Genomic DNA, 24970 nt, shown 5'->3' with positions numbered 1-24970 from the left:
GCGACAGCAATCAAACCACATTATCACACATACACATACTCGGAGGCTCTACATACACTCTGCCTAAGCAGCAGAGACCTCCAAAGCAGACACACAAACAACTGCTACCCCACTACAATACCCACATATCACATAGTTCACAATGTCAGTGTGCCATACAGTCACTGCCCTTTGGGCTAAACAACACACCTGATACACCTGTAATAGATGACAATGTCAGACACACGGACGTCCCACTCACCAAGCCAAACAAGGGAATAGTCACTTTGAGCTGTCTCTCAGGTGCCAGAATCCACCACATAACACATGCACTCAGGTCACTGCAAAGCAAGTCCAGGACTGGCTCCATCATTGTCCATGCTGGTGCGTACAACCTCAGACGTTCCTCCCTGGACCACATGACATAATACATAGAGGAACTCTCTGATCATGTAGCCCAGGCCAGTATTACCCTGACCTTGTCTAGCATCTTACACTCACCAAGTATGATGTCTCAGTATACCAACAAACTTGATCACGTTTAACAGTTGGCTAACATATTGGTGTTATTCAAAGGGGATACAGTGGCTGTCAGCCTGGGGTGACATGCTCGACATGCCACATAGCTTCCCTATGGACAGCTTGCACCTGTCACCCTTGGACTTTTGAATACTGGCTAAGGCACTTGCTGCCACCATACTGCCTTATTTAAGCGGGGCTCAAAAGACAGACCCACCTCCATAGACATTACAGAGTACATGACACTGAGGGTAATGCTGCTCAACACCAGATGTATTACCCTCAAATTGCGCACACTCAGGAATCTCCTCAGTATGGAGAATAGCAATATCTGTGCACTAACAGACGCATGGTTCAGGCTCCCACATGCACACCAGCACTACCAGGTTATATTTCGTACCATGCTTTCTGACCACATAACTCGGAATGGCCAACACAAATAGGGGGAGTATCCATATACATCACAGATACACATACCTCCGGGTTGGTAGCACTGCACAAAGCATCACAGACCATACATATGCACCTAACATTGTGCAAATCTGCCTTTTGGTTTGTTGCCTGCTACAGACCACACTCACAAACTCAGCAACCACACTCGGCTTTCCGGGGAACACTGGACAATATGACGGTCTCCCCAAACACCATTATATTGGGTGATGTCAAATACTCACACATTGACTGGGGATAGTACTCAGGCCACAACATCCTCACCCAACAGTTGCTACTATTTGTAAACTCATATGCTATGACACAACCGGTCACCACACCCACAAGAGGGGACAACATATTGGACATGATCATCACCAACATGGGGACTCTATGTTCCACCCCTGCGATATACCCCTCATTGGTAAGGTCAGAACATACTTTATCTCACTGGACATCCATATCCCGTCCCCACACCCATTCTGGGTAATCTTGGTGAACTTCCCAAAAGCAAACGTCACACTTCTCCATACCACGGTGGTATCCTTCAGAGACCCTGGGTCAGTGGAAAGTATGGCTCAGACTGCTGAATCCTTTACATACACATTCTATGGGCACCTAATGGACTGCATGGATTGTGCTATCCAAAATAACACCTGGACTCACTCCTCCAATGGCAGGGGACCTGTCTGGTAGACCCCGGCCATTAATACACTATACAGCAAAAGGAGGAAGCTACTACATGATAGAGCACAATCCCAGACAGGGAAGGCATTTGTGATCTGTACTAGCAGACAGCTACAATCACTTGTGTATTTATGTCAGGCCCGCTTCTAACGGACAATTGCACCAGACACATCGGACACTCACAAGGCCTTCTTCAGTTAATTCAGGTACCTGGCTGGACACTCACTGATATATGTGTGTTACTGCATACTGACTGAACATACCCTGAACCCACAGACATTGCCACCATCCTGGCAAACAGGTTCAGTGCAGATGTCTCCCCCCATCCCCCCTAAGGAGGTACTGTCCATCCCAACAGAGTGTAACCTCCCTGACATCACGAATAAACAGGTGAGTGCTGCCCTCCCCACAGCGGACAACACAGCATCAATGGGACCAGACGGTGTCCCAGTCTGTGTCGTACACGGCCTTCATGACAGACGTAACCCTCACATTACGTCAGTGTTCGATATCAGAGTTACTGCAGGATTTGTACCCAGGGAATGGCGTACAGCGATAGTGGTCCCACTCCACTGAATACTGCCACAACAGACCACAGACAATATCGGCCTATAAGGCTAACTAGCCTGTTCTGCAAAGCTATGGAGCATATTGTAATGGGACTCATGCACATAGACATGGGAAACCTACAGACACTGGGTCCTACACATTACAGCATTGTTGTGGGCAAATCTTGCCTGTTGGACCTGTTCATATTAGTTACCAGGTCCATCAGTGTTGGGACGGTTGTCCACACAGCCTGCCTGGACCTTGCACAACCCTTCAACACAATATCCCACTCGGCCATTATGCACAGGCTCACCGGCATCAATATCGACACATATCTCACACGATGGATTGCTACCTGGATCAGGGATAGCACCCACATGCTCAGTGTTGCAGGTGCCATGTCTGACTATACACCAGTTACACATGGCATCCCACAAGGCTCAGTCCTGGGACCTCTCTTGTTCAGTATATATTTGTGTGACGTACAGGCTATCACAGGAGGGATATGGCTGCCCATGTTCGCAGATGACTGCAAACTGGGTGCCATAATCAACTCTCCAGCTGGCAAATGCATACTCATACAGGGTCTCACAGAGATAGGATGACTGGTGCCTGAGCCATGGCCTACGGCTGCATGCCATTAGTTGCATAGTCATCCCCTTTGAGAATGACAACATGCCCACACATTACCACATAGGTAGTAATCCATTACATACGGTAGTAGTTGTTACAGGTTTGGGGACATGACCTGTTCGTACTCTCGCCTTTGACAATCACATTGCCAAAGTGGTTAGACAGTACTTCTACATAGCCCACCATATCCCACATGGTTTCACATGTTGATCACGTGTGGTCATTGTGCCCCTATACTCATCACGACCATGCTTGGTTACTATGCCACATTTGGGATGTACCTTACCCGACACCTGCAGTAACTGTAATGGCCACAAATGTTACTCAACAAGCAGATGTAGGGACTCACACGGATGCCTTGCACAGTTCAGATACAGTAACTCCAGCTCTACTCAGTCACTTACCACCTACACGGATGTGTTGTGTGCCTGTAGTTTAAGGCAATATCTGACCCAGAATTAATGGACATGCTCCACCTCAGGATATCCAACTCCCCTGGAGCTACACACTCCAGGGACATATACCTCAGCACAGATGTTAATATGACATGCTGGGGGGGACAGATTATTATCCAAATGGCTCCACTCACTGCGGAGTGTAGTCCCAGTTTTACATAGGCAGAGCCAACCACTGACCACCTACAGGTGACATCTTGACAAGTGGATGGGTGATCGTATGTTTACCCATGGGATATCTTCTGGGTCCCTGCTAGACAGAGGCACAATACACTAAACGTCAATGGGCTATCTTGTGTGACCTACTATTCACAGGCACAGTGTTCTGATATGACTGGGTTGCAGAAGCCAAACACACTCTGGCTATGCTTGTACATGCCCTAGGGCAGATAGCCTAGTATCAAGCTCTGAACCTATGATAATGTTCATGATGCACAATGTTTATTGCTGATACTGTTTGCAGGTTTTTATCATCTTTGCTTTCCCACTTTCTATGAACCGCTTAGGTATCTGCAGAACATATTTGATTATGACAGGGTTCCACTATATTATATACGTGTCTGTTGTCATATAAGTGTGTGCACAGGGCAGATTGCTGGATAGTGAGAGGTTCCTGGGTTAACACATGCAACTGCCTGATATGTGTGGCCCACTGCTGTACTCCAACATGGCCTAAGTGTGTGAGCATGCCCAGTTCAGACTGTCAGTGTTTTGTTGCCTGACATTTGTCTCATGTATTCAAGTGTGTGAGCATGCCCAGTGTGACCTTTCAGTATGTTGCTGTCTGAGGTCCACTACATTTGTTGATGCATGTGTACATGTCCAGTATTAACATTTCTACTGTGTGTGTTGAAAGTCAGGTTCTATTCTTACTGCAGGACTCACCTTTGTGTCATAACTCAACAGGGATTATGCTGTGCCTGCAGGGTTTCCATGGAATACTTTGCATAGACTTATCAACATTTCTTTATACAGGCTAACCACCACAGTACTATCATGGTTTAGTTGTTCAGTACTATGACTATAGTGCACAGTATCCTGGGTTTGAGGCCCATCACCGCTTATATTTTCATACTGAGCAGACCAGACGGCTTAAGGGCCAGTAGAGCAACTATGAGCATGTTGGCTTTTGTTCAGCTATGCCCTACTTAGACCCAGCTTGTCCAACATTGCTCAATATTAACCATCATTGCTGGACATTGGCCAATATTACTCAACATTGACCACATTTGTACTAGTTGGTGTGTGCGATTTTGTTTACATATACTACATGGTGGTAAATGCTGCTTAGTACTGCTTTATATTGCTTAACACATGGCAATCATGCCTCAGGTGTTGATGCAGGGCTGCCTATGTCGGATGCACATACTACACTCCCTATACATGTTTGAAAGCAGGTAGTGTCAACGTAGGCATCCCTTTTACTATATGTGTGGGTCAGAGAGAGGTATCATTTCCAGAGTTCCTACTGAGCCAGTGTATGTGCTATGCGTTGTCTCTTTGCTAAGGCCAAAGCATACTGAGCATGCCTCCTTCTGCCTACTGGGGCAGGCTCAGGTTGTTCCTCCTCCGAGTCATGCTCTGCCTGTGATGGCCTTGGCAATGGTGGGGGGCTGTTTGGCCCAGGCCTATGCTGGTCCTGCTGCAGCTGTTTTCGCAGGATCATATTATGTGGCATAGCACATACCATGACAATATGGGTACATGTAGTTGGTGAGTACTGCAAAGCTCCACTAGATGTGTCCAGGCACCGGAACCGTGACTTGAGCAGCCCAAACACACGCTCGATTACATTTCGTGTTTGTGCGTGTGCCTCATTATGGCGTTCCTGTTCAGTTGTGTGTGCATTTCTGATGGGTGTCATCAGCCACGGCTCCAGTGCATAGCCAGCATCCCCCACTAGGTGTCCATGTGGGATGTCCCCATTGGTAAATGTCTAATACAGCTGCATCAGATGCCAGATATGTGAATCATGGTAGCTTCCAGGGCAGCCAGCACACACATTCAGTATTATGCCCTGGGCATCACACACGACCTGGCAGTTGATGGAGGGGAAGCCCTTGCGGTTGAAGTAGACCCTACCCCGCTCATCGGTTGGTGCTTTGATGCGTATGTGTGTGCAGTCTATTGCACCCACTACCTCAGGGTATTCCGCTATTTGCTGGAAGAGACGCATATTGCTGGCCAATACCTCATGGGAATTGGGGAAGTATACATGATCACCGACATGTGCTGACATGGCATCCAGGAACTGGTGCAGTACCCTGGATGCTGATGCCTGTGATATCCCCATCATATCACCAGTTGGTCTCTGGAAGGTACCTGTTGCTAATATTCTTAGGCCAACACATACCTTAGTTTCCACTGGGATGGGTTCCCCTCTGTTGGTTCTGTGTGTGAGGCGTGGCCTGCACAGCTCAACAATTTGCTGCAAGAGGTCTCTGTCCACTCTATAGCGCTCCACTATCTACAGCTCATGTAGCCCCTGGTAGGTTACCCTGTGCCTGTACACTCTTCTCCGTCTCCTCACTGTGGGTTGTCCAGCAGCATTTGCATTATCACCACCCTCAGCATGTCACATATGTCGCCTTACAACAGCAATGGCAGCCCCTAACATTTTTTGTCTCAGTAATGCTTTTTCAGTTTTCACTTCTATTAGCTTACTGCAGTGTTGCAGTGTCTCTTGAGAGAAACATAATGGACTGTTGTTTGCAGAGTTTTAAGTGCTGGGCTGGCTAGTGTTCTGCCTGGGTAATTGCCAGATTCTGATTGTTTTCGCCTGCTAGCTCTGCTAGTACTCCCTGGTAACTTCCCTACTATTTGGTGTGCTTCCTTTTTCCTTTCTGTTTCCTCAGGGGGGAGCACCGCGCACACAAGCGCAAACATGCGCACAGCAGCTCACACACGCGCTCACATGCTTACATGGACTAAAACTTGCTTATTCTTGTTAAAACGCGCGCACACCGGTGCAAACACGCTTACAACTGTTTACACAGCCTTACATATGCTTACTCAAGCTTACACGCACACACGCTAACACACACGCACACTGTCTTACTCGGGTTTACTGGCGCGCATGCACGCTCAGCAAGAAACTTTGGTGTTATCCACGGCATACACCTTCAATTTCTTGACTTTACCTAGCTTACCTGTTGACACACCTCTTTCAATAATATGTAATTGTCAGCTGACACATGACACTCTGCTCCAATGAGCTTCACTCCTTTCATACATACCCCCCTCGTGATGTCACCTATCTTCTAATCTTACTCCCCTTATCCTACTCCTGCACTCCACTGACTGTGCTCATTTCCTATGTAAACTTGTGATTCACTATCCTAACTCTCATTTGCACAGAATTGCCTACTAATGCTTGGTTATATCTCTTAGACTGAGTTCCCCCCTTAGCAACCTGTACTCGGTGGCCATGTTGTCTTCAACCTGCTATTCACATGCATTGTAAATTCATTTTAGCTATAAAACCCACACTTGTGGATCTTAATTATTAATTCTCTGTTTTTTAGGACGCAGCGCGTTTGCGCGGCACTGCGCTACGGTTAAACCCCGGAGATCAGGATGAAAAAATAAGTTATTTTATTTCTATTTTACATCACTTCCCATTGCCAGTGGCCATATTTTTGGCCATTGGCATGCTTCCTCCTGTAAATGCATGCTTTTTTGCAGCTGTCACGGCTCTGTTTTGCTATTTGCAGAACCGTACTCAGTTATCAACTGAGTACATTTCTGCAAATAACACTACTCCTACTCGGACAGGGTCGGGTTTCCTGGATTGTAAATTTACCTCATTTGCATAGCTTTCGTCTGCAATTGAGGTAATTTGCATATCCAAGCCCTGTCTGTGTAGGACTAGTTTGGAGAGCTCAGTTGCATGCCCCTACCGGCTGTTCCTGGATTGCTCGGCAGACATGTTGGCTGCATGGAGTCTTACTCTACTCTACTCTTAGACTCCGTGCAAGCCTTCGTGAATCCGGCCCCAACTGTTTGAGGAGAGTGCTACCAAGTACAACAGAATAAATATGTCAATAACCATCATGCATTAATTTTTTTTCTGCTTTTATTAGTCGTGTAGAATTTAGATTACAGGAAGGGCTAAGTAATACAGAAGTGTTATAAAACTTTTTTCAGCACAACTCCTGGCTTTTCCTGACAAATGGTAATGACTCATTGCTCAAAAGGTTATGTATATATCATATTATTATTATTATATTACATTATTTGTGCAGTTACAGTGTAACACTAATTCATTAGCACTTCTCAGCTAAAATCATTGGCACCTGTCACTGTTATTCACATTACTAAAAGTCATTATCACATTGTAAGTACAGGTATGGAACACTCCATATGTTTATGAGTGCTAAAGATATTTTTCACATTTAGTTGTAAAAGTCTGGAACTTAGTATCTTGAAGAGAGTCTTAGTACTTACAAGATGCAAAAAGAACTCTGTCTGTATGGGGTACATATATCACAGTTTGGTTACAATTATGGTTATGAGAGTTAGGATTTCTTTTCCTATTTTGCTAAATAAGTTTGTCAGGAAACATATGATCAGAGTAAGTAATACCTCATTTTGAAGGCAGTATTATTAGTTACAGTATGGAAAAAAAATGAGTCTGTCTGCTGGGCAAATGTACAGATATCACATTTTGTTTACGACTTCGGTTATGACAATTATGATACTGTTTTATATTTGGTGAATAACTTGGTCATGGAACATGTCAGCATGCTAAGCAGTAGCTCATTTTGAAGACAGTATTAGTATTTGCAAGATATAAAAAGAACTGTATCTGTATGCCGTACACATGTCCAGATATCACAGTTCGTTTGGGACCATGGTTATGAGAATTATGATATTTTTTCATATTTTGCGAAATAGCTTTATCAGGGAACATGTCATTAGGGTAAGTAATACCTAATTTTGACGGCAGTATTAGTAGTTAGGATGGAAAAAGAACTGCGTCTGTATGCTGGACAAATATACAGATATCATATTTTGTTTAGGATTTCAGTTATGGAAATTATGATTTTTTTCATATTTTGGTAAATAACTTTGCTATGGAGCATGTAATTGTGCCAAGTGTTACCTCATTTTGAAGAAACTGTCAGTCCTTACAACATGATAAAAGAACTGTGTCTGAATGCTGTACACATGTACATATATCACAGTTTGTTTAGGACTTAGGTTATGGAAATTATGCCTTTTTCATATTTTGGTAAATAACTTTATTAGGGAGCATGTAATTGCGCCAGGTGATACCTCATTTTGAAGACAGTGTTAGGCCTTACAACATGACAAAATAACTGTGTCTGTATTCTGTACACTTATACAGATATCACAGTTTGTTTACGCCTAAGGTTATGAAAATTATGAATTTTTTTCATATTTTGGTAAATAACTTTGCAAGGGAGCATGTCAGTGTGCTAAGTGATAACTAATTTTGAAGACAATATTAATAGTTACAACATGGTAAAAGAACTGTGTCTGTATGCTGTACACATGTACAGCTATCAAAGTTTGTTTAGGACTTAGTTTATGCAAATTATGATTTTTTTTTACATATTTTGGTAAATAACTTTGCAAGGGAGTATGTCAATGTCCCAAGTAATAACTCATTTTGAAGACAGTATTACTGCTTACAACATGGTAAAAGAACTGTGTCTGTATGCTGTACACACGCACAGATATCACAGTTTGTTTAGTCTTGCAGGATTATGAAAATTATACATTTGCAATACTTCCCATTATTAAGCCCATATCTTTGCAAGGGAGCATGGTGACGATACAAATGATGCATCATTTTGAAGCTGGCATTGAGCCACACAACTTGTACACTGATATGTAGTCTCTGTCGGTTACAGATGATGAGATATTATGCTTTGTTTATCAGTTATGAGAAATATAACATTAATCATATTTCTGTGAATATCTCCATTACGGACCATCACACAGTAATGGTTAAGGTATCATTTTAAAGCTGACATTCATACAAACAAATTAATTACAAATTGTATGGGTCTACATGGTGCATTCATCAAGATATTGTGATTTGTTGTACCACAAAGGGAAAAAATATGCACAATATCAGCATTCCTTGGCAAATATTTAATAATGACTTACATACACACTATCAACATTTACACTTTTGGAAAGGTCAGTATCTGCTGAACACCTTTTGCATTTACATTTGTAGTCTAGCTCTTATGGTCAAAGAGTTATGGACATTTGTTTTCTGTATGGTATTACAAATGGATTATCTGAAAATAAGCTCAGGCTGCACTGTTGGTCCTATGGTGGAAGCAAGCAGACTGCATTTTCTGAGCTGCTCCGGAGTGAATGAGTTAATAGCAGAAGTTGGAACATAGACAGTTAACTTGCAAAACTCTAAGAAAATAAGTTGACAAGTAAAGAGTTTTATGACTGTGTTTATCTCAAGAAGAAGACAGAATGTCTACAGCTAAAAGTTCTTTCTATTGTCTGGAAACAGAAATAATTACAGGTTTCCAATGTAAATGTGTTTAACTGTTTTATGACTTCCAGTTCTAGGCAAACTTCTGACAGATAAGTATTTTTGACACAGATGTGCTAAAATTTAAGTCTCTTGTTAGCCTGGGAACTGAAGACAGAGGTGACAAAGAGTAATGTCATCCAGTAATCTGTTGTTATTAATTTAAGAACTATCTCTCAGAGAAAGTCTGTGCATTTTATATCTTGTCTTTGAACCTGAAACATCCTTCTTCAGCACTTCTCATATGTATTTGCCTTGCTCTGGCTCTGTTAAGTAAGATCTCGGTATAGTATTTCTTTTACAGATAGTTAGGAATCTAGTAAAGATTCGTTTACATGTTTTCTGTATTTATTTGAGACTGTCCTGCAATGTTTTAAAATATTTCCTGTGATTCTGAACTCTGTTGTCACTGTATTGAGTTACTGAGTATTGTCTTGTACATAGGTAGGTACTAGGCTATTGGTCCTAGGGCCTATATAAGCCTAGCCAAACAGTACCTTGGCATTTGCCACCCAAGAAAATTATTTTCCAGTGCCCCTGTCAAGCAGAGCCACAGAAGTGATCCCCGAGGTGAATTTCCTGTCTCCCATCCAATCATCAAGATTTTTCTTGAATAGTGCTAATGAAGAGCTTTGTTTGATATAGATAGGTAGTTTGTTCCATAGTATGCGAAGTTTCTGGGACAGGAATCTATCCCTCCAGCATGTTCTGTTTATTGTGGTGACAAGGTTTAGGTCCCTAGAGCGTGTAGCTCGAAGGGATTGGGATTTCTTTACGTGGAGCATGTCCAACAGCTCTGGGTTTGACGGCATGTTAGGCAGAGATCGCCTCTGAGTAGGCAATATACGACAGAGTAAAGCTAGAGTTTTTTGAGACGGTCTGCAAAGAGCATCTGTTTGAGGCCGGTAATCCTCTTTGTGAGGTATTTCTGTGGCCTTTCCAGTTGTTGTAGATGTCTTGTGAGGTACATACCAAAACGGGGCATTGTACTCTATAATGGGTCTAATGAGTGATGAGTAGAGAGGAACAATGACCTCTTTTTTCCTGGATGAGAAACCTTTTGTGATGAGGTGTGCCACGTAGAAGGATTTCCTGACTACTGTGGCGATGTGATTATCAAAGGTGAGACTACTGTCCACCTGTGTCCCAAGGTCTCTTATCACAGTTTCTGTGTTAAATAGACTACAACCTATGTGGTAGTTCACGGGTACAGAGTTTTTACCAAAAGGGATGACAATGCACTTTTTGGCATTGAGCTTGAAGCCATGGCTTTGACACCAGGCATCTGTCTCAGTGAGGCCCTTTTGTAGGATGTTCACATCGTTAGCAGTTTTGATTATGGCTTCTAGTTTGCAGTCATCTGCGAACTTTGTTAGCCAAAGACCTTCTGTGTTAGCCTGTACTTCAGAGAAGTAGATACCAAACAGGAGAGGACCTAGGACTGAACCCTGTGGTACTCCACTTGTCACTGGTCTGAAGTTGGATTTAGAGTCTGCTACTTTCACAGTTCTTTTATTATTTATTATTAAATATATTTAAATTGGGCGGCAGCAGTGGTGCAGCGGTTAGCGTTGCCACCTCCCAGCAAGAGGATCTCCAGTTCGATTCTCGACTGGGGTGCCTTCTGTGCAGAGTCTGCATGTCCTCCCTGTGGTTGAGTGGGTGTGCTCCGGTTTCCTCCCACGTCCCAAAGACATGCAGTAGGTGGACTGGACACTCTAAATTGGCCTAGGTGTGAGTGTGTGCATGTGTGTGTGCCTTCTGTGGAAGGTTGGGTGCCAGGCTGGCAACACGACACCGTAAAACTCAACTGCCAATCATGAGCAGAGAGATGATCAGCTGTGGCGACCCATAACCGGGAAAAGCCGGAAGAAGAAGATTAAATATATTTAAATCTTTTAAATGTGGCTAGTATGTTTAGAAATATTTAAGCTCTTTGAGTACTTGCATATGTATCTGGTGACACTGTATAGGCCACTCGTAAATAGCCTTAAAAGTCTTGGTCACACTTACCATTTGGATAACAGTAACATCACATAGTAGGATTGGTTACCCTTTGGTAAGGGCCTTATAGTGGTTGATAAGTAAGAGTGGTTGGTGGCAGTTGTTCCTACCTTATACTCTGAGCAGAAGGGGGCATAGCCAGTGAACTTGTGCCAGCCTTCCCCAGGAGTGTCTGTGTATTTCTATATAAATCAAATCTCAAAGTGTGTGTGTGTCTCTGTGTGTGTGTGTGTGTGTGTCTGTGTGTGTGTGTGTGTGTGTGTGTGTGTGTGTGTGTGTGTGTGTGTGTGTGTGTGTCTGTGTGTGTGTGTGTGTGTGTGTGTGTCAGCTACTTGGGCAGGGACATGAAGCACTGGTTGGACAGAGAGGGTGCTGGAGGTTTTGGCTTGACCAGTCGGTTGAGATTTTAACCCTATAGCTGTGCCAGTGGAGAATCTGGAGAGAGAAGAAGAGGGAGAAACCAGCCCCAGACTGACTGTGATCTCTGTGTGCTCTTAAGGGAAACTGTACTTTACTGTGTGTGCACTTGTCATCCTCCCCAATGTGCAAGGCCCTCACTGGTGCAAGTGGTGAGGAATGAGGTTCCTTGGTTACTAGGCCAATGCAGGGGCATCACAGAGTATATCAACTCAAATAAAAAGCTGGAAAAAATAGAATCTTTAAACACATATTCAGATGGGGTGATAAAACTGCAAAAATCAGAGGCTGAAATGAAGAAAATGTTGGCTGAATATGAGACTGCTCAAGAAGAAATGTTTCAAAAAATAATAGAATTAGAGTACAGAGAATGTAGGGAAAAACTGAGATTTTCTGCTGTACCAGAAAAGCTGGAAGGAACAGACTGTATTAATTTTATAAAAGCATAAATAAGCAGCTGGACTGGTATTCAACAGCAGAAGAAGTTAAAAGGGCACACTGTGTGTATGATCCAAACCTGGCCGTGAGAAAGCAACCTAGATCTTTAATAGTCAAGACGCAATCCTACCAACAGAAGGAACTGATTCTGACAAAACTGTGGCAGAAGGACAAAGTACTACAAGTGGGAGACAGTGGAGTGTTTGTGAAAAATTATTACTCACTGTACACCAAGCAGAAGAAAAGTAAAATTATTCCACTAATCAGGGAATGTTGAGATGCATGTGTGAGATTCGAACTGTTCTACCCAGTTATCCTCAGAATATTCTTTCCTTAAGGGACAAAACCATTTTTGATGCAGAACATGATAAGGAGGAAATACAACCGTTTGTCCAATAAATGTGAGCTGTAAAACAAAGCTGAGTGTGCTTCTTGTTCTTCTGGTAATAAAGAGCACAGAAGAACACAGAGCAGAGACTGGATTTAGGAGATAGAGATTGAAATAAAACCAGCAGCTCAGAAATTGACAAATAAATGTGTAACTACAAAACATTGATTATATTTGTGAAACATGACAGAAGAAGAAAACCTGCAAATATTGAACTTTTTTTGGCTTTGTTAAACTTGTAGGGGAATCTAAAGTATATGCCCTACTTCATGTCATTAATGTTTAGGAGAACACTTAGGAGAGGGGGAAGAAGAGGGAGAAAGTTAACTTAATAAAACAAAGATTTTTCTTAACAGTAGTAGTTTTATAATGCATGATCAGTATGCTATACAGTTTTCTCAGTTATTTTCAAGTGCAGTGAGAATACTAAAGTAAACAGGTGCCCTTTTTTTCTACTTTTCCTTTTCTCCCTGTTCCATTTTAAGAAAAGTAGGCACTGCAATGTAAAAAAGAAGAAAAGTCTGGTCAAAAGAGCATGATAGAAGAAAAATGTATGCACTATTTCTCATTCTTGCATAGGGGAATGACTGGATTAAAGCCCTTGGTTTGATCTGGTAATAGTTTTAAGAGAAAGCAAATACAAAAGTTCATTGAATATAATAAAGTTTTCCTCTAGCAAATAAATAAATGCTTGTAGAAGCAACTCTGTACCTGGTTTGCATGTCTCCATGGAGACAATCTGATGAAGAGCAATAAAAACAGAATACTTCTTTCTTTCAATGGCTAGGGGATAATGTTTTCTGAAAGCATTCAAGTCTCTTCCCAATCTGAGAGAGCAATAAAGACAAGACAAAACCAGACAGCACTTAGCAGAAGCACAGGTTGTACCATGCGTCTTAGCACACATAACCTTCCTTTTAGGTTAATTCAGGTCCATAAGTGTAGCTGTCTGTTTGAGACAACTGGTCCTATTATGAGGGTAAAACTTCAGTATTTGAAGATGTATATAGCTTTGTGTGTTAACATTAAGTTAATAGGTTTTAGGGGTGTACTGGAGGTGTATTTTTTTTGAGGGCTTTCAATAAAACACAAAGCTTTGTAAGATGTAAAATATGCTCAAATGGATATGACAACAAGCAACTGTATGCAAGATCAACCTGACATACATTAGTGTATGCATGTAACACAAAAGCTGGAACTAGATACTTAACAAAAAAGCTGTTACACATAAAAGGTGGGAATAATAACTTTTTAACATAATGATGTTTTCTGTATTATCTTTAAATGTTAATGGTCTCACAGATATACACAAAAAAGAAAGAGTAGTGAACTATATTTAAAAATGTAGCATGCAAATAGCTATGTATAGGAGACACATTTGGAAGAACTGAACGTGAAAATTTGATAAAGAAAGGCTTTCAGGACAGTTATTCAACTGAATAGCTGGGACAAAGGAAAAGAGAAGTACTTATATTAATCGCAAGAGAAGCTCCAATAGTGATAGAAGAGGATAAAAAATAATGGTAGATTTGTAGTACTAAGGGGCGACTGGCACAGGAGGGGGATTACACTGGCATGTATTTATAGTCCACCTACAACTGCTACAATGGAGCTTAAGAAAATTTTGGGAGAAATAATCAGCTGCAGAGAATATTACTTATAGGTGGGGAATGGAATTTGATATGCAGCAGTGAAGATGTGTCAGGGGGGTCGAGAAGGGAAAATATAACAAAGGATGGTAGATTTTTCAAGAAATTTATGAAAATATTTTGGCATGGATGATGTGAATTCAGTAGTAGAAGTTCAGGGTAAATTTACTTATTATTCCCCAGAATACAAAAACTGAGCTAGGCTAGACATAACTTACAATTCACAGTAACGTGTACATTTAATAGAAAGCTTTGATATGCATCCAATAATGATTTCAGTTCACACACCAATAATAACTGAAATAAAAATGAGACACTGGTGCTTTTCCACCTGTCCATTGAAAATAGAAAAATTTAAGGTATGGGTAGTGGAAATTATTCGAGGGTCATTAAAGAAGATAGAAATTTCTTCTAAAAATATAGCTAGGGAATGGGATAAAATTAAAGTGAAGTTTAAGAATATGGTGGAAATAAAGCAAGAGAAATGGTTAAGAAGTAGCAAGAATAATTTAGAGAAACTAACAAATGTTAAAACATTACACAATAGGACGGATCTCACAGAACAAGAAGAGGACCAACTGCTGAATGCTAAACAGAAAATAAGAGACTACCTCAATAATATGCATGAGTTTAGAAAGATTGCTGTTAAGCAACTGTTGTTTGATAATAACTCAAGAAAACAAAAACTTTCATCACAATGACTCAGGCAACAGAAAGTAGAAGGGGTTGTCGCCAAGCTTAGGGTGGCCTATAACAAGGACGATAACAAAAGATCCTGTACAGGTACAAGAAATATTTCGGAAATTTTATGAAAGTCTGTATAAAGCAGAGAAATATGGAAATCAATAAAAGGTATAAATGGAAATGTTTATGGAAGAATTAAATATGCCAGGATTAGAGGTAGATGAGGCTCAATTACTTACAATTAGGAGAGGAAGAGATGAGATAAAAATGATAAAGTGCAATCAATCCACAGGAAAGTCCCCAGGAATAGATGGTGTTCCTGTGGAAGTTTGGAAGCTAGCAGGGAAAAAAATGATAAAGATCTGGACGGTTTTGTTTAAAAGTATTTTTAAAGGAGGAGAAGCACCAATATACTGGAAGAAAGCGGTTGTGGCTGTGATACCTAAAGAGGGTAAAGACCCATCAGATCCGGCTTCATACAGAGCCATTTCAATTATAAATAATGATTATAAAGTATTTATGTCTATAATGGCTAAAAAAAGGACAAACGTGATGCCAAACTTGATACATATGGATCACTGTGTGGTTTTGTGGAGGGAGGCAAACATTTGATAACATTACTGAACACTGATGATCCAGAAGGAAGCAGAATGTAAGAAAATACCACTGTTGTTGGTGGGTTTTGATTCAGAGAAAACATTTGGCACAGTAAGCTAGGAGTTTATGAGCAGGGTAATTGAAGTATTTGCATTCCATGATAAAATGATAAGGCTGATTAGGAGGATATATGAGGGATCGGAGATGAAAATTAAAGCAGGTGGGTTCCTCTTTGATAATTTCTGTTTGAGCAGAGGAACTAGGCAGGGTGTCCTCTTTCCCCTTTGTTATTTGCATCCTATTTAGAACCATTGGAAAAGAAAATAAGGGACTCAGAAACTCAAGAATATAGTCGGTATATTTGCAGATGATATTATTTTATACCTGATAAAACCAGAAAAGGGCATTTCAGTGTTGTGGAACATTTTGAGGCAGTTTCAAATCTTTTTGGGATACAAAATTTATGAAGGTAAAACAAAGACAATAAAGATAAATTATGTACCCACACATGAATTTGTTCAGCAATATCCATACTTATGGGAACATGATAAAACTAAGTACTTAGAAGTACGAAATAAAAAAGATTCTGGTGTGGCAGCTAAGGATATGTGGGAAGACACTAAACAAAACATAATACAAAATGGAGAAATTGGAAGCTCTGTTATATTGATATGGATAGCAAGTTACAAGCAGTTAAAATGTTTTAGTCCCTTTAGTTTTGTACACAGGTCAAGCATATTTTTTATCAACTAGAGGAGAACTTGTGTATAGCAATTAATAAAGAGATGAAGGATTTTATCTGGGAGGGGAAAACAGCAAGAGTCAAGTGGGATAAGCTGATTATTCCAACAGAACCAGGCAGTTTGGGATTACCCGATTTGAAGGGGTATTTCAGGCCTACACAGTTACGGCTCCTATACATAGCACAAGCAGAAACCTATAATTCAAAGTGGAAAGGGATTATGAAGATGAAACAGGGGGAAGCTCAAGAACCAAGGAGAGACTGGGATTTTGGATGCAGATCCTTAAGGAGAATAACAATAACCATACAGAATGTTACATTCATAAAGTAGCAGAAAGTAATCTAAGAGCTAAGCCAACAAAGAAATGGAGAAAGAAGATTCTGCCAATAGGGATGACTGCAATTAGGGATACAGACAATAGGCAAGAGGGGGCTGGAAAGTATTAGAAAAATCGGCAAAACAGCCAAGGTATTGGGAGCAAGTAATTATAGAGGGAAAGGTAATAGAATAGGAAGAGGCCAAGAATTTACTTGGACTGCAGGCTAGAGACTGCCTTTCTTATCAAGGATTGATATCAATGTATAGGCAAAGAGACAGAAATAGGGTGATCTTAAGTGAAGGACCAGCACTGGTAGAGTTTTTAGTAGAATCTAGAACAAAGCTGCTGTTAAAAAAGGAATAATTAGTAGAGTATACAAATTATTGCATGATATCTATTAGAATCAATCAGAGGAGGTTAGAAAGGATTGGGAAGAGAGATTGGATAAGCAATTCACAAAGAAACAATGGGGGATATATGTATGTCTCCCAAAAATGCAACAAAGTCTAGAAAATTTAGGATCTTTGCTTGAAGAATTTTTTCCTCAGGTAGACAGCAAATGTTGGAGGTGTGATGGGAAAGAAAGAGGTAAATGGGAACACATTTTCTGGGAGTGTAATGAGTTGGCAGGCTTTAAAGATTCCCTGCAGACTACTCTATCAGAGATACTGGTTGAGTAAATTGGTGTAAATAAGCAAATTATTTTTTTGAGCTATGATACAGAATCGGAATTGCCTAGACATAGTTAAGGCCTTACTGAGTCTAATTATGGTGGCTGTCAAAAAAGCAATTACTAGAAAATGGAAATCAAAGTCTAAACCAGTCTTGGCAAACCTTTTGAGTTTGGTGTGTCAAAAGCTCCTGGCACAAAATAATTCAGTGCACTTCACATGAGCAATGAATGCAAAAGCAGTGTCTTTGCTAATTCGAGTGTTGGTGATTGCTGGCGTGTCACTCAAAATGTTGTGGCATGTGTCACCTTTGACACGCCTGTCATAGGTTCACCATCACTGGTCTAAACCAACTGTACTAGAAGTAGTGAATATAATAAGAGATAAAACAACTGGAATTGAGATCTTCAGAAAAGGGTAGGAGCAAATTACATAGAAAAAAATGGGAACTGTCTGCATAATACATGCAGAGGAGGAACGAGGTTTAAACAAAGTCAGGATTTGAATGAGCTATGTAATATTTGACCGACAATGACTGAATAGATTATAAGTGATGTATAATATATGCAACTAAAATTATGTCAGTATGGTTTGTGATGTATGTTTGCAACTAAAATTATGTCAATATGGTTTGTTTTCATTTATATAAATGTATGCTTGCCTATGTTATACATGATAATTTAATAAAGATGTTTCTTGCTAAAAAAAAACTTATTATGATTCCATATGCATTAATGATGTACTAATACCTCTCTTCTTTAAGATGCAAATTGTCAACAAATGTCTCGGTTATAGAAAAACTACAGGCAAAGTGCAGCCTCCATGCAGAGGATACAGATAAAAAAGACTAGAAAGTTTTTTTTGTGTTGAGGTATGGTGTTCCAGTTAACAAATACAATCTTTGGGAAGTCTCTCTCTGTAACAGACAGATTAATTCCTAATACATACATTATGGCAAAATGTACATGTTAATTAAAAAGTTTAAGTGATAACATAAGCAACAGTCGTACCTTATTGTTAATCATGATGTCATCATATGCCTTTTGTGACTTTTCAAAGTTCAATAGTCGTTGTCTGAATATTTCAGCATTTTTCCTTACTGTTTCCTAAGAAAATAATATTAGATTTTATAAAGACAAAACAATTTGTCTCCTTTTTCGTTAACTTACAAAAATGACAGTAATTATACAACTTGCAAGTAACACATGCATTTAACATAGCTTTTAATCAACAACATCATTTAACAGTTGAAGGCCACATGTGCATTTACATCTGTGTTTTCTCTGTCACTGCATTCCCTAATTCTAACAAATCTCAATGCCTTCTTCCTCCTCTACATCCACACCATTCAGCTCCAAATGAAGAAAACCCATTCCACATGATTGCTGCCTGATACTGATTTACCTGGTACTTAGTATAATGGATAGGAAAAAAGATAAACAACAGAGTTCAGGCTTTTTTCATTACAAAACCATCAAATTCATTCCCCTTGATGGCACAGATTCTGCATCTATGCATTGTTTTAGGTGACTTCTTCAAATAAAGCCTTCATATAAGCTTTGGATTCAGTGTGCTGTACCCAATGAGTGTATCTGCACTAATGATGGCAAAGTAAATGGAAATACTATGCAAGCTCCATACCTTTTTATGTAACCACTACACCTCAGCTTCAGCATAGCAGTAGGTATTCCCTGGCTTAATTCTTGCCCCCCTTACTAAAATAAAGTCGGCCACTAGAAGGACAAATCTGACAAACCCTTCCCCAAAACAGACACATTAAAATTTCTACATTCTCATTACTCTTTCCAAACTTTAGATAATGGTAGCACATATGTATGCTCTACTACACGAGTAATCTGGCTACAGATCAGCAAAAGATTAAAAAAATGAACAAAACAATTTTTAGCACTGAAGCTCTTCTATTTCCATTTTTACTATGTTTAACAGTTCTCTTTTGGAAGTTGCTGTTAAAAGATTTTAAATAAAACATTTGTGAAAAGCCGTCTGTCACATAGTTGCTTTATTTTTGCCATCACACCATTTGTGGCACAATTTCACAAACAATAATTATGTGTCTTGTATATGAATGCCTCACATTTAATTTTTTTTGTATGTATGTATTTATTTATTTATCCATACTTTGTTAACAAGGTTAATCCCACTAGGCTAGTTCTCTCTTTTCAGGGGAGACAAAAAATGGTATTTATTCTAATAGGGGAAATTTGGCTAGGGCATTGCGGAACATTCCCTACTCGAAACCCTGGCGTTAACAAGAGAGCATACATGTCCCATTCAAAGCGCAGTGGCGGATGGAAGGATGAAGTGTGATGTGGAGACAATGGTGGAAGGCATGGAGGTAAATGCCAGTGCTGCAGAGAGTTCCAACAAAGATATGGAGGTTTTAGAGGTAATGTTTCAGCAAAATCTGTTTGCTGAAACCAAACAAAGGAGTCAATGAGCGAGTCTTGTGTTAGAGGTTGCTTGATGATATAGTAAAAGAAATGTTAATGCAAAGTGAGCCAGAAAATGAAGGAGATATTTTACGGGGAGATATTATGGATAAGATATGGAAAGAAAAAGCATAATCAATCTTGAAAGACGATGGTGGAGCAGAAAGGATTTCCTATGCAGAAAAGGTGAAGAAAGGCACTCGGGGAAATAACAGAAAATAAACAGAAAGCAGAACAGGACGTATGTGGTGAAAATTCCAAATGAAGAAGAACAAGAACTGGATAGGTATGATGTTTGGGACAACTTAATGGTTCCTTTGGGTGTAAAAGCCCAAGAGGTATGAGTTTTTATTCTCATAAACAGAGACATTTTGTAACATTATATTTCAGATTGTTTATGCAATGGAAATTTTTCTTTGGGACTATGAAAAAAGAAGGACTGTAATCCTTGGAGCTTATATGTAATAAAAGCATTTAATAGGAAAACAGAAAAAGAAGATTCATGTACAATTTCAAATGTAAGTAGAAAGAGAGACTTTAAAAAGGCATTTGAAATGTTTATGCAAAGAAGTACTAGGTATTGCAAAAGTTTAAGATAAAAGAGGTTTATGGACTGGTGGATGAGAATTTTATATTGTGTTAAAATAGAAAAGGATAAAATTCTACATGTTCCAAGCAGGACAAATGTTGAAGGAAATAAGGTTATTGTAAAATATTGGGGAAAACCACAACCATGCCTTTTGTAGAAAAGAATGGCATTTGATAAATAATTGTGATAAAAAAAATGTTACACTTGTGCGGAACTAGGTCATGAAGCAAAAAAAAAATTTGAACTGAAATGTTATAAATGTAAAAAATTTGTGCATTTGCGGCTGGACCATAAGACTGAAAATAATGAAAGTGAATGAAGAAAGAGAAGAAACTTCAAAAGTGGTGGAAATAGAAGAAAGGTTAGATAAAGAAGATGAAGAAAGAGCTAAGAAAGAAAGACTGGAGGAGGGTTCCGAAATAAGTTATGAGGAAGATATAAATTGGGAAGTAGTAAAAGGAAAAAAAGAAGAATTAAATTGGTAAGAGGGTAAAAGATACAAAAAGAAAATTTAAAGGAATAGGCATAAAAGAAAAAAGAAATAAAATGGATGAGAAATAAAACATAATTATAATCTTTAAAAAGTTAAGGAAAAGGGTAAGTAATAAGATACTTTTTGTGAATGTAAATGGTATTAAAAATATAGTATGAAGGACAGGGATTTTGGACTGGTGTAATAAATGTGATGTAGATGTAATTGTACTAGAAGATACAAGATTCTTATCAAATGAGGAAAGATTACAAACAGAAAGACTATGGGGAAAGATAATTTGGAATTTGGGAAATGATAGATTTCTAGAGTAGGAATTCTTTGCAGAAATACAGTAAAAATATTAGATGTCATTTTAGTAATAATGGGAAGAATATTGTTGTCTTAAAATGGGAAGAACAGCTATACAGAATTATAGCATTATATGCTTATGTTACTTCCAAAGAAAAAGAAAAGCTATTTCATCAAATTTTAGAGTATGTAGTAGTAAATATGAATATTATAGTGACAGGAGATTTTGTACCTGCGGTGGTGGTGCTGCGGTAGCATTGTCGCCTCACATTAAGACGTCCAGTTCGATTTTCAGCTACAGCGTCTTCTGCGTGGAGACATGCGTGATTGGGCGTACCTTCGTTGAAGGTTGTGTGTCAGGGCTGGTAACTCGGCACGTAAAAATCAACTACCAATCATTAGCAGACCGGAGTTCCACTGTGGCGACCTCTAACCGGGAAAAGCCGAAAGACACAAATAGTGACAGGAGATTTTAATTGTGACTTAAGAGGAAAATATACAAAGAAAGGGAATGATGTAAGACAATTATTAGAAGTTATGAGATGTGGTAAATTAATACTCTGGGACAGAAATTCATGGACTTATAGAGGGGGTACCTACAGAACTGAAATAGATTATTTTAAAATATGATATCTGATGGAATAAACATAAGAGAAGGAGAATAAAGTGAAACATTTGTTTGGATTATTTAGCAGTATGGAGAGAGATAAAGGAAAATAAGGAATATATATAAAAAAAAGAAGTTATGTACTCACTATAACGTTCCATATGAGTAGTTCTACTTCATTTGTCTTCAACCTGTGAGATACCGGATCCATATCAGATCCGAGCCAGCAATCTTACTGACATCTGCTCCGAGCACCAAGCTCCTCCCCTTACCCATAATACACCTCCACTACCTTCCAACCCCCAGATCGAGTTTGCTGATTCTTATACTGATAACTCGACCTGAGAAAATACTTGTGACCTAAAACTGCAGCCCGTAGGCTGTTCATATGACAAGGTCCAGGGGAAGGAGGGAGGGACGGTTGAAGACAAATGAAGTAGAACTACTTTATCTGAAATAGTTCTACTTCATTTGGTCCCCAGAGTCCCCAGCTACTAAACTCCTGGGTGGTACTCATGGAAGGATATTCCGGAGCACCGTGGAACTAAAGGATGCTCTCCTTCTGGAAGTCAAATCCAATTTGTAATGAGAAATAAATGTATGATATGAGGACCAGGTAGCTGCAGAACAAATATCATCCAAAGAGACTCTAGACCAAAAGGCCGCAAACGTAGCCATGGACCTAGTGGAATGAGCTTTCACCTGAACCGGAAGAGGCATGCCTCTATTCTTATAGACCGGAAGTATGCATGAAGAAATCCACCTAGCAATAGTGACCTTGGAGATAGGTTTACCCAAAAAGGGTTTATAGAAGGATACAAACAACTGATCGGATTTACGGAAATTTTTAGTAGAATCGTAACTGTCTATGAACATCCAGCAGGTGGAGCTTGTATTCCATTTTGTTAGCAAAATTAGGAAAGAAAACTGATAAATTGATGGTTTGATTGATATTAACTGGTGACGTCACCTTGGGGAGAAAGGATGGATTGGTCCGAAGGGAAACCCTATCTTTCTGGAAAATCATATAAGGAACTTTGAAGGATAAGGCCTGCAGTTCTGAAACCCTTTTTGCAGAGATAATAGCCACCAGAAATGCTGTCTTCCAAGATAAGAATTTTAGATCTGTGGTTGCAGTGGGTTCAAAAGGAGGAGCGACCAGAGCTTGAAGAACCATAGTAAAGCACCATGGAGGAACAGGATCCTTGACCGGGGTGGGCGTAACAGGAAAGTCCCTTTGATAAAGGCTTTACACAGCCTGGAGGAGGCTAGAGAGGCAGAATTCTCACCCACATGAAAATGAGAAATAGCAGCCAATTGAACCTTGACAGTAGAAGAACTAGCTCCGTGTTGAAAAATATCAGCTAGAAAATCAAGAATGGCAGAAACAGGAGCCATGAAGGGGTCTAAACTCCTTTGAGAAGCCCAAAATGAAAAACGTTTCCATTTATTGCAATAAACCTTCCTGGTAGAAGACTTATAAGTAGCCACCAAAATGGACCTGACTGAAGAGGATAATCCAGGAGTCCTAGCAATCATGGGAACTGGAGCAGCCAAACTGTGAGCTTCAAACTGTCCAGGCTCGGATGAGGAACCCCCGATGGGTGTGAAATCAGATCCTGAACGGGATCCAAGATTCAAGGCGGAGCCAGAAGGTGAGACCAAAAGAAGGGAAACCAAACCTGGCGAGGCCAAAACTTTGCTCCCCAGTCGACGAGCATTCTGTAGAAACCTCGAAATAAGAGATACTGGAGGGTAAGCATACAGAAGACTGGGAGGCCAAGCATGGACTACAGCGTCTCTGGGGGACTCCCCCGGCAGGGGGTTCAGAGCAAAAAACTCGCTGCACTTCACGTTGGAAGGAGATGCGAAGAGATTGCAGCAAGGCTGATCCCACTGAAGGAAGATCTGTTCCGCTACTGAAAGATTCAGAGACCACTCGTAAGGCATCAGAATAGTCCGATTTAACCTGTCCGCTAGAATGTTGGACCGTCCTGGAATGTGCATTCCTATGAGAAAGCGACTGGTGGAGATTGCCCATTCCCACACTCGCATGGCCTTGCGACAAAGGGGATAAGACCTGGTCCCTCCCTGTTTGTTGACATACCAGACCACTGACATGTTGTCTGACTGAATTGCAATGGTTCCCAGAGAAAGAAAGGCATGAAGGGCCTGCAACAATAAAAGGACCGCCCTCATCTCTAGAACGTTTATGTGCAAGCTGGTCAATACAGGGGACCACAGGCCTTGGACTGTCCTGCCTGAACAATGACCCCCCCCACCCGAGTTGGAAGACATCCGTGGTCACTGTGGCTTGGGCAGGGGCTGGAACAAACGGTCATCCCTCTAAAATGTTTGGAGAACACATCCACTATATGAGGGACGACCGACAGACTCAACTGAGTTATGCTGGATACAACAATGGAAGTTCCAACAGGGACCACTGCACAGCTAGTGTCCACTGTAGAATTCTCGGGTTCATATTATAACATCGAACGCTGAAAGCAGCGAACGGTGTTACACTGACACATATTCAGCGAATGCTGAAAATGTCGAAACCACAGAGCAGTGATTTCTTTCCTAGGGAAAGAAATCGCTGTTCCAATCCCCCCCCCCCAAAAAAAAACATTAAACACTTCCAAACACATACATACATACGCTAACCCTAATTATACCCCCCAAAAAACAGTAAACAACTAAATACGCAAGTAACCCAACCATACATCTAACAAAAAAAAAAAAAAAACAGTAAACATTTTAAAACATATGCACTTACCTTAACCTGCACCCTAACCCTAAGGTCAGTAACTCTCGCACATTTACATAAACAGTTCAAACACAAACACACTTACCTTA

At 40.3% G+C, this 24970-nt stretch overlaps 1 protein-coding gene across 1 annotated transcript in view; it reads right to left on the bottom strand.

The window, feature by feature from the left end:
• Positions 1-24970, bottom strand: part of LOC122793657 (E3 ubiquitin-protein ligase TRIM35-like) — a 794207-nt gene that overhangs the window by 444913 nt on the left and 324324 nt on the right. The window contains exon 2 of the mRNA XM_044061876.1: positions 18698-18793. Within this exon, the coding sequence (XP_043917811.1) occupies positions 18698-18793 (96 nt within the window). The remainder of the gene's footprint in view (positions 1-18697; positions 18794-24970) is intronic.

Source organism: Protopterus annectens, chromosome 2.part0 (genome assembly GCF_019279795.1).
Source record: "Protopterus annectens isolate FY-2018-M chromosome 2.part0, PAN1.0, whole genome shotgun sequence".
Classification (NCBI taxonomy): Eukaryota; Metazoa; Chordata; order Ceratodontiformes; family Protopteridae; genus Protopterus; species Protopterus annectens.
The sequence above is the reverse complement of the archived record's forward strand: the minus strand, read 5'-3'. Positions and strand labels throughout refer to the sequence as shown.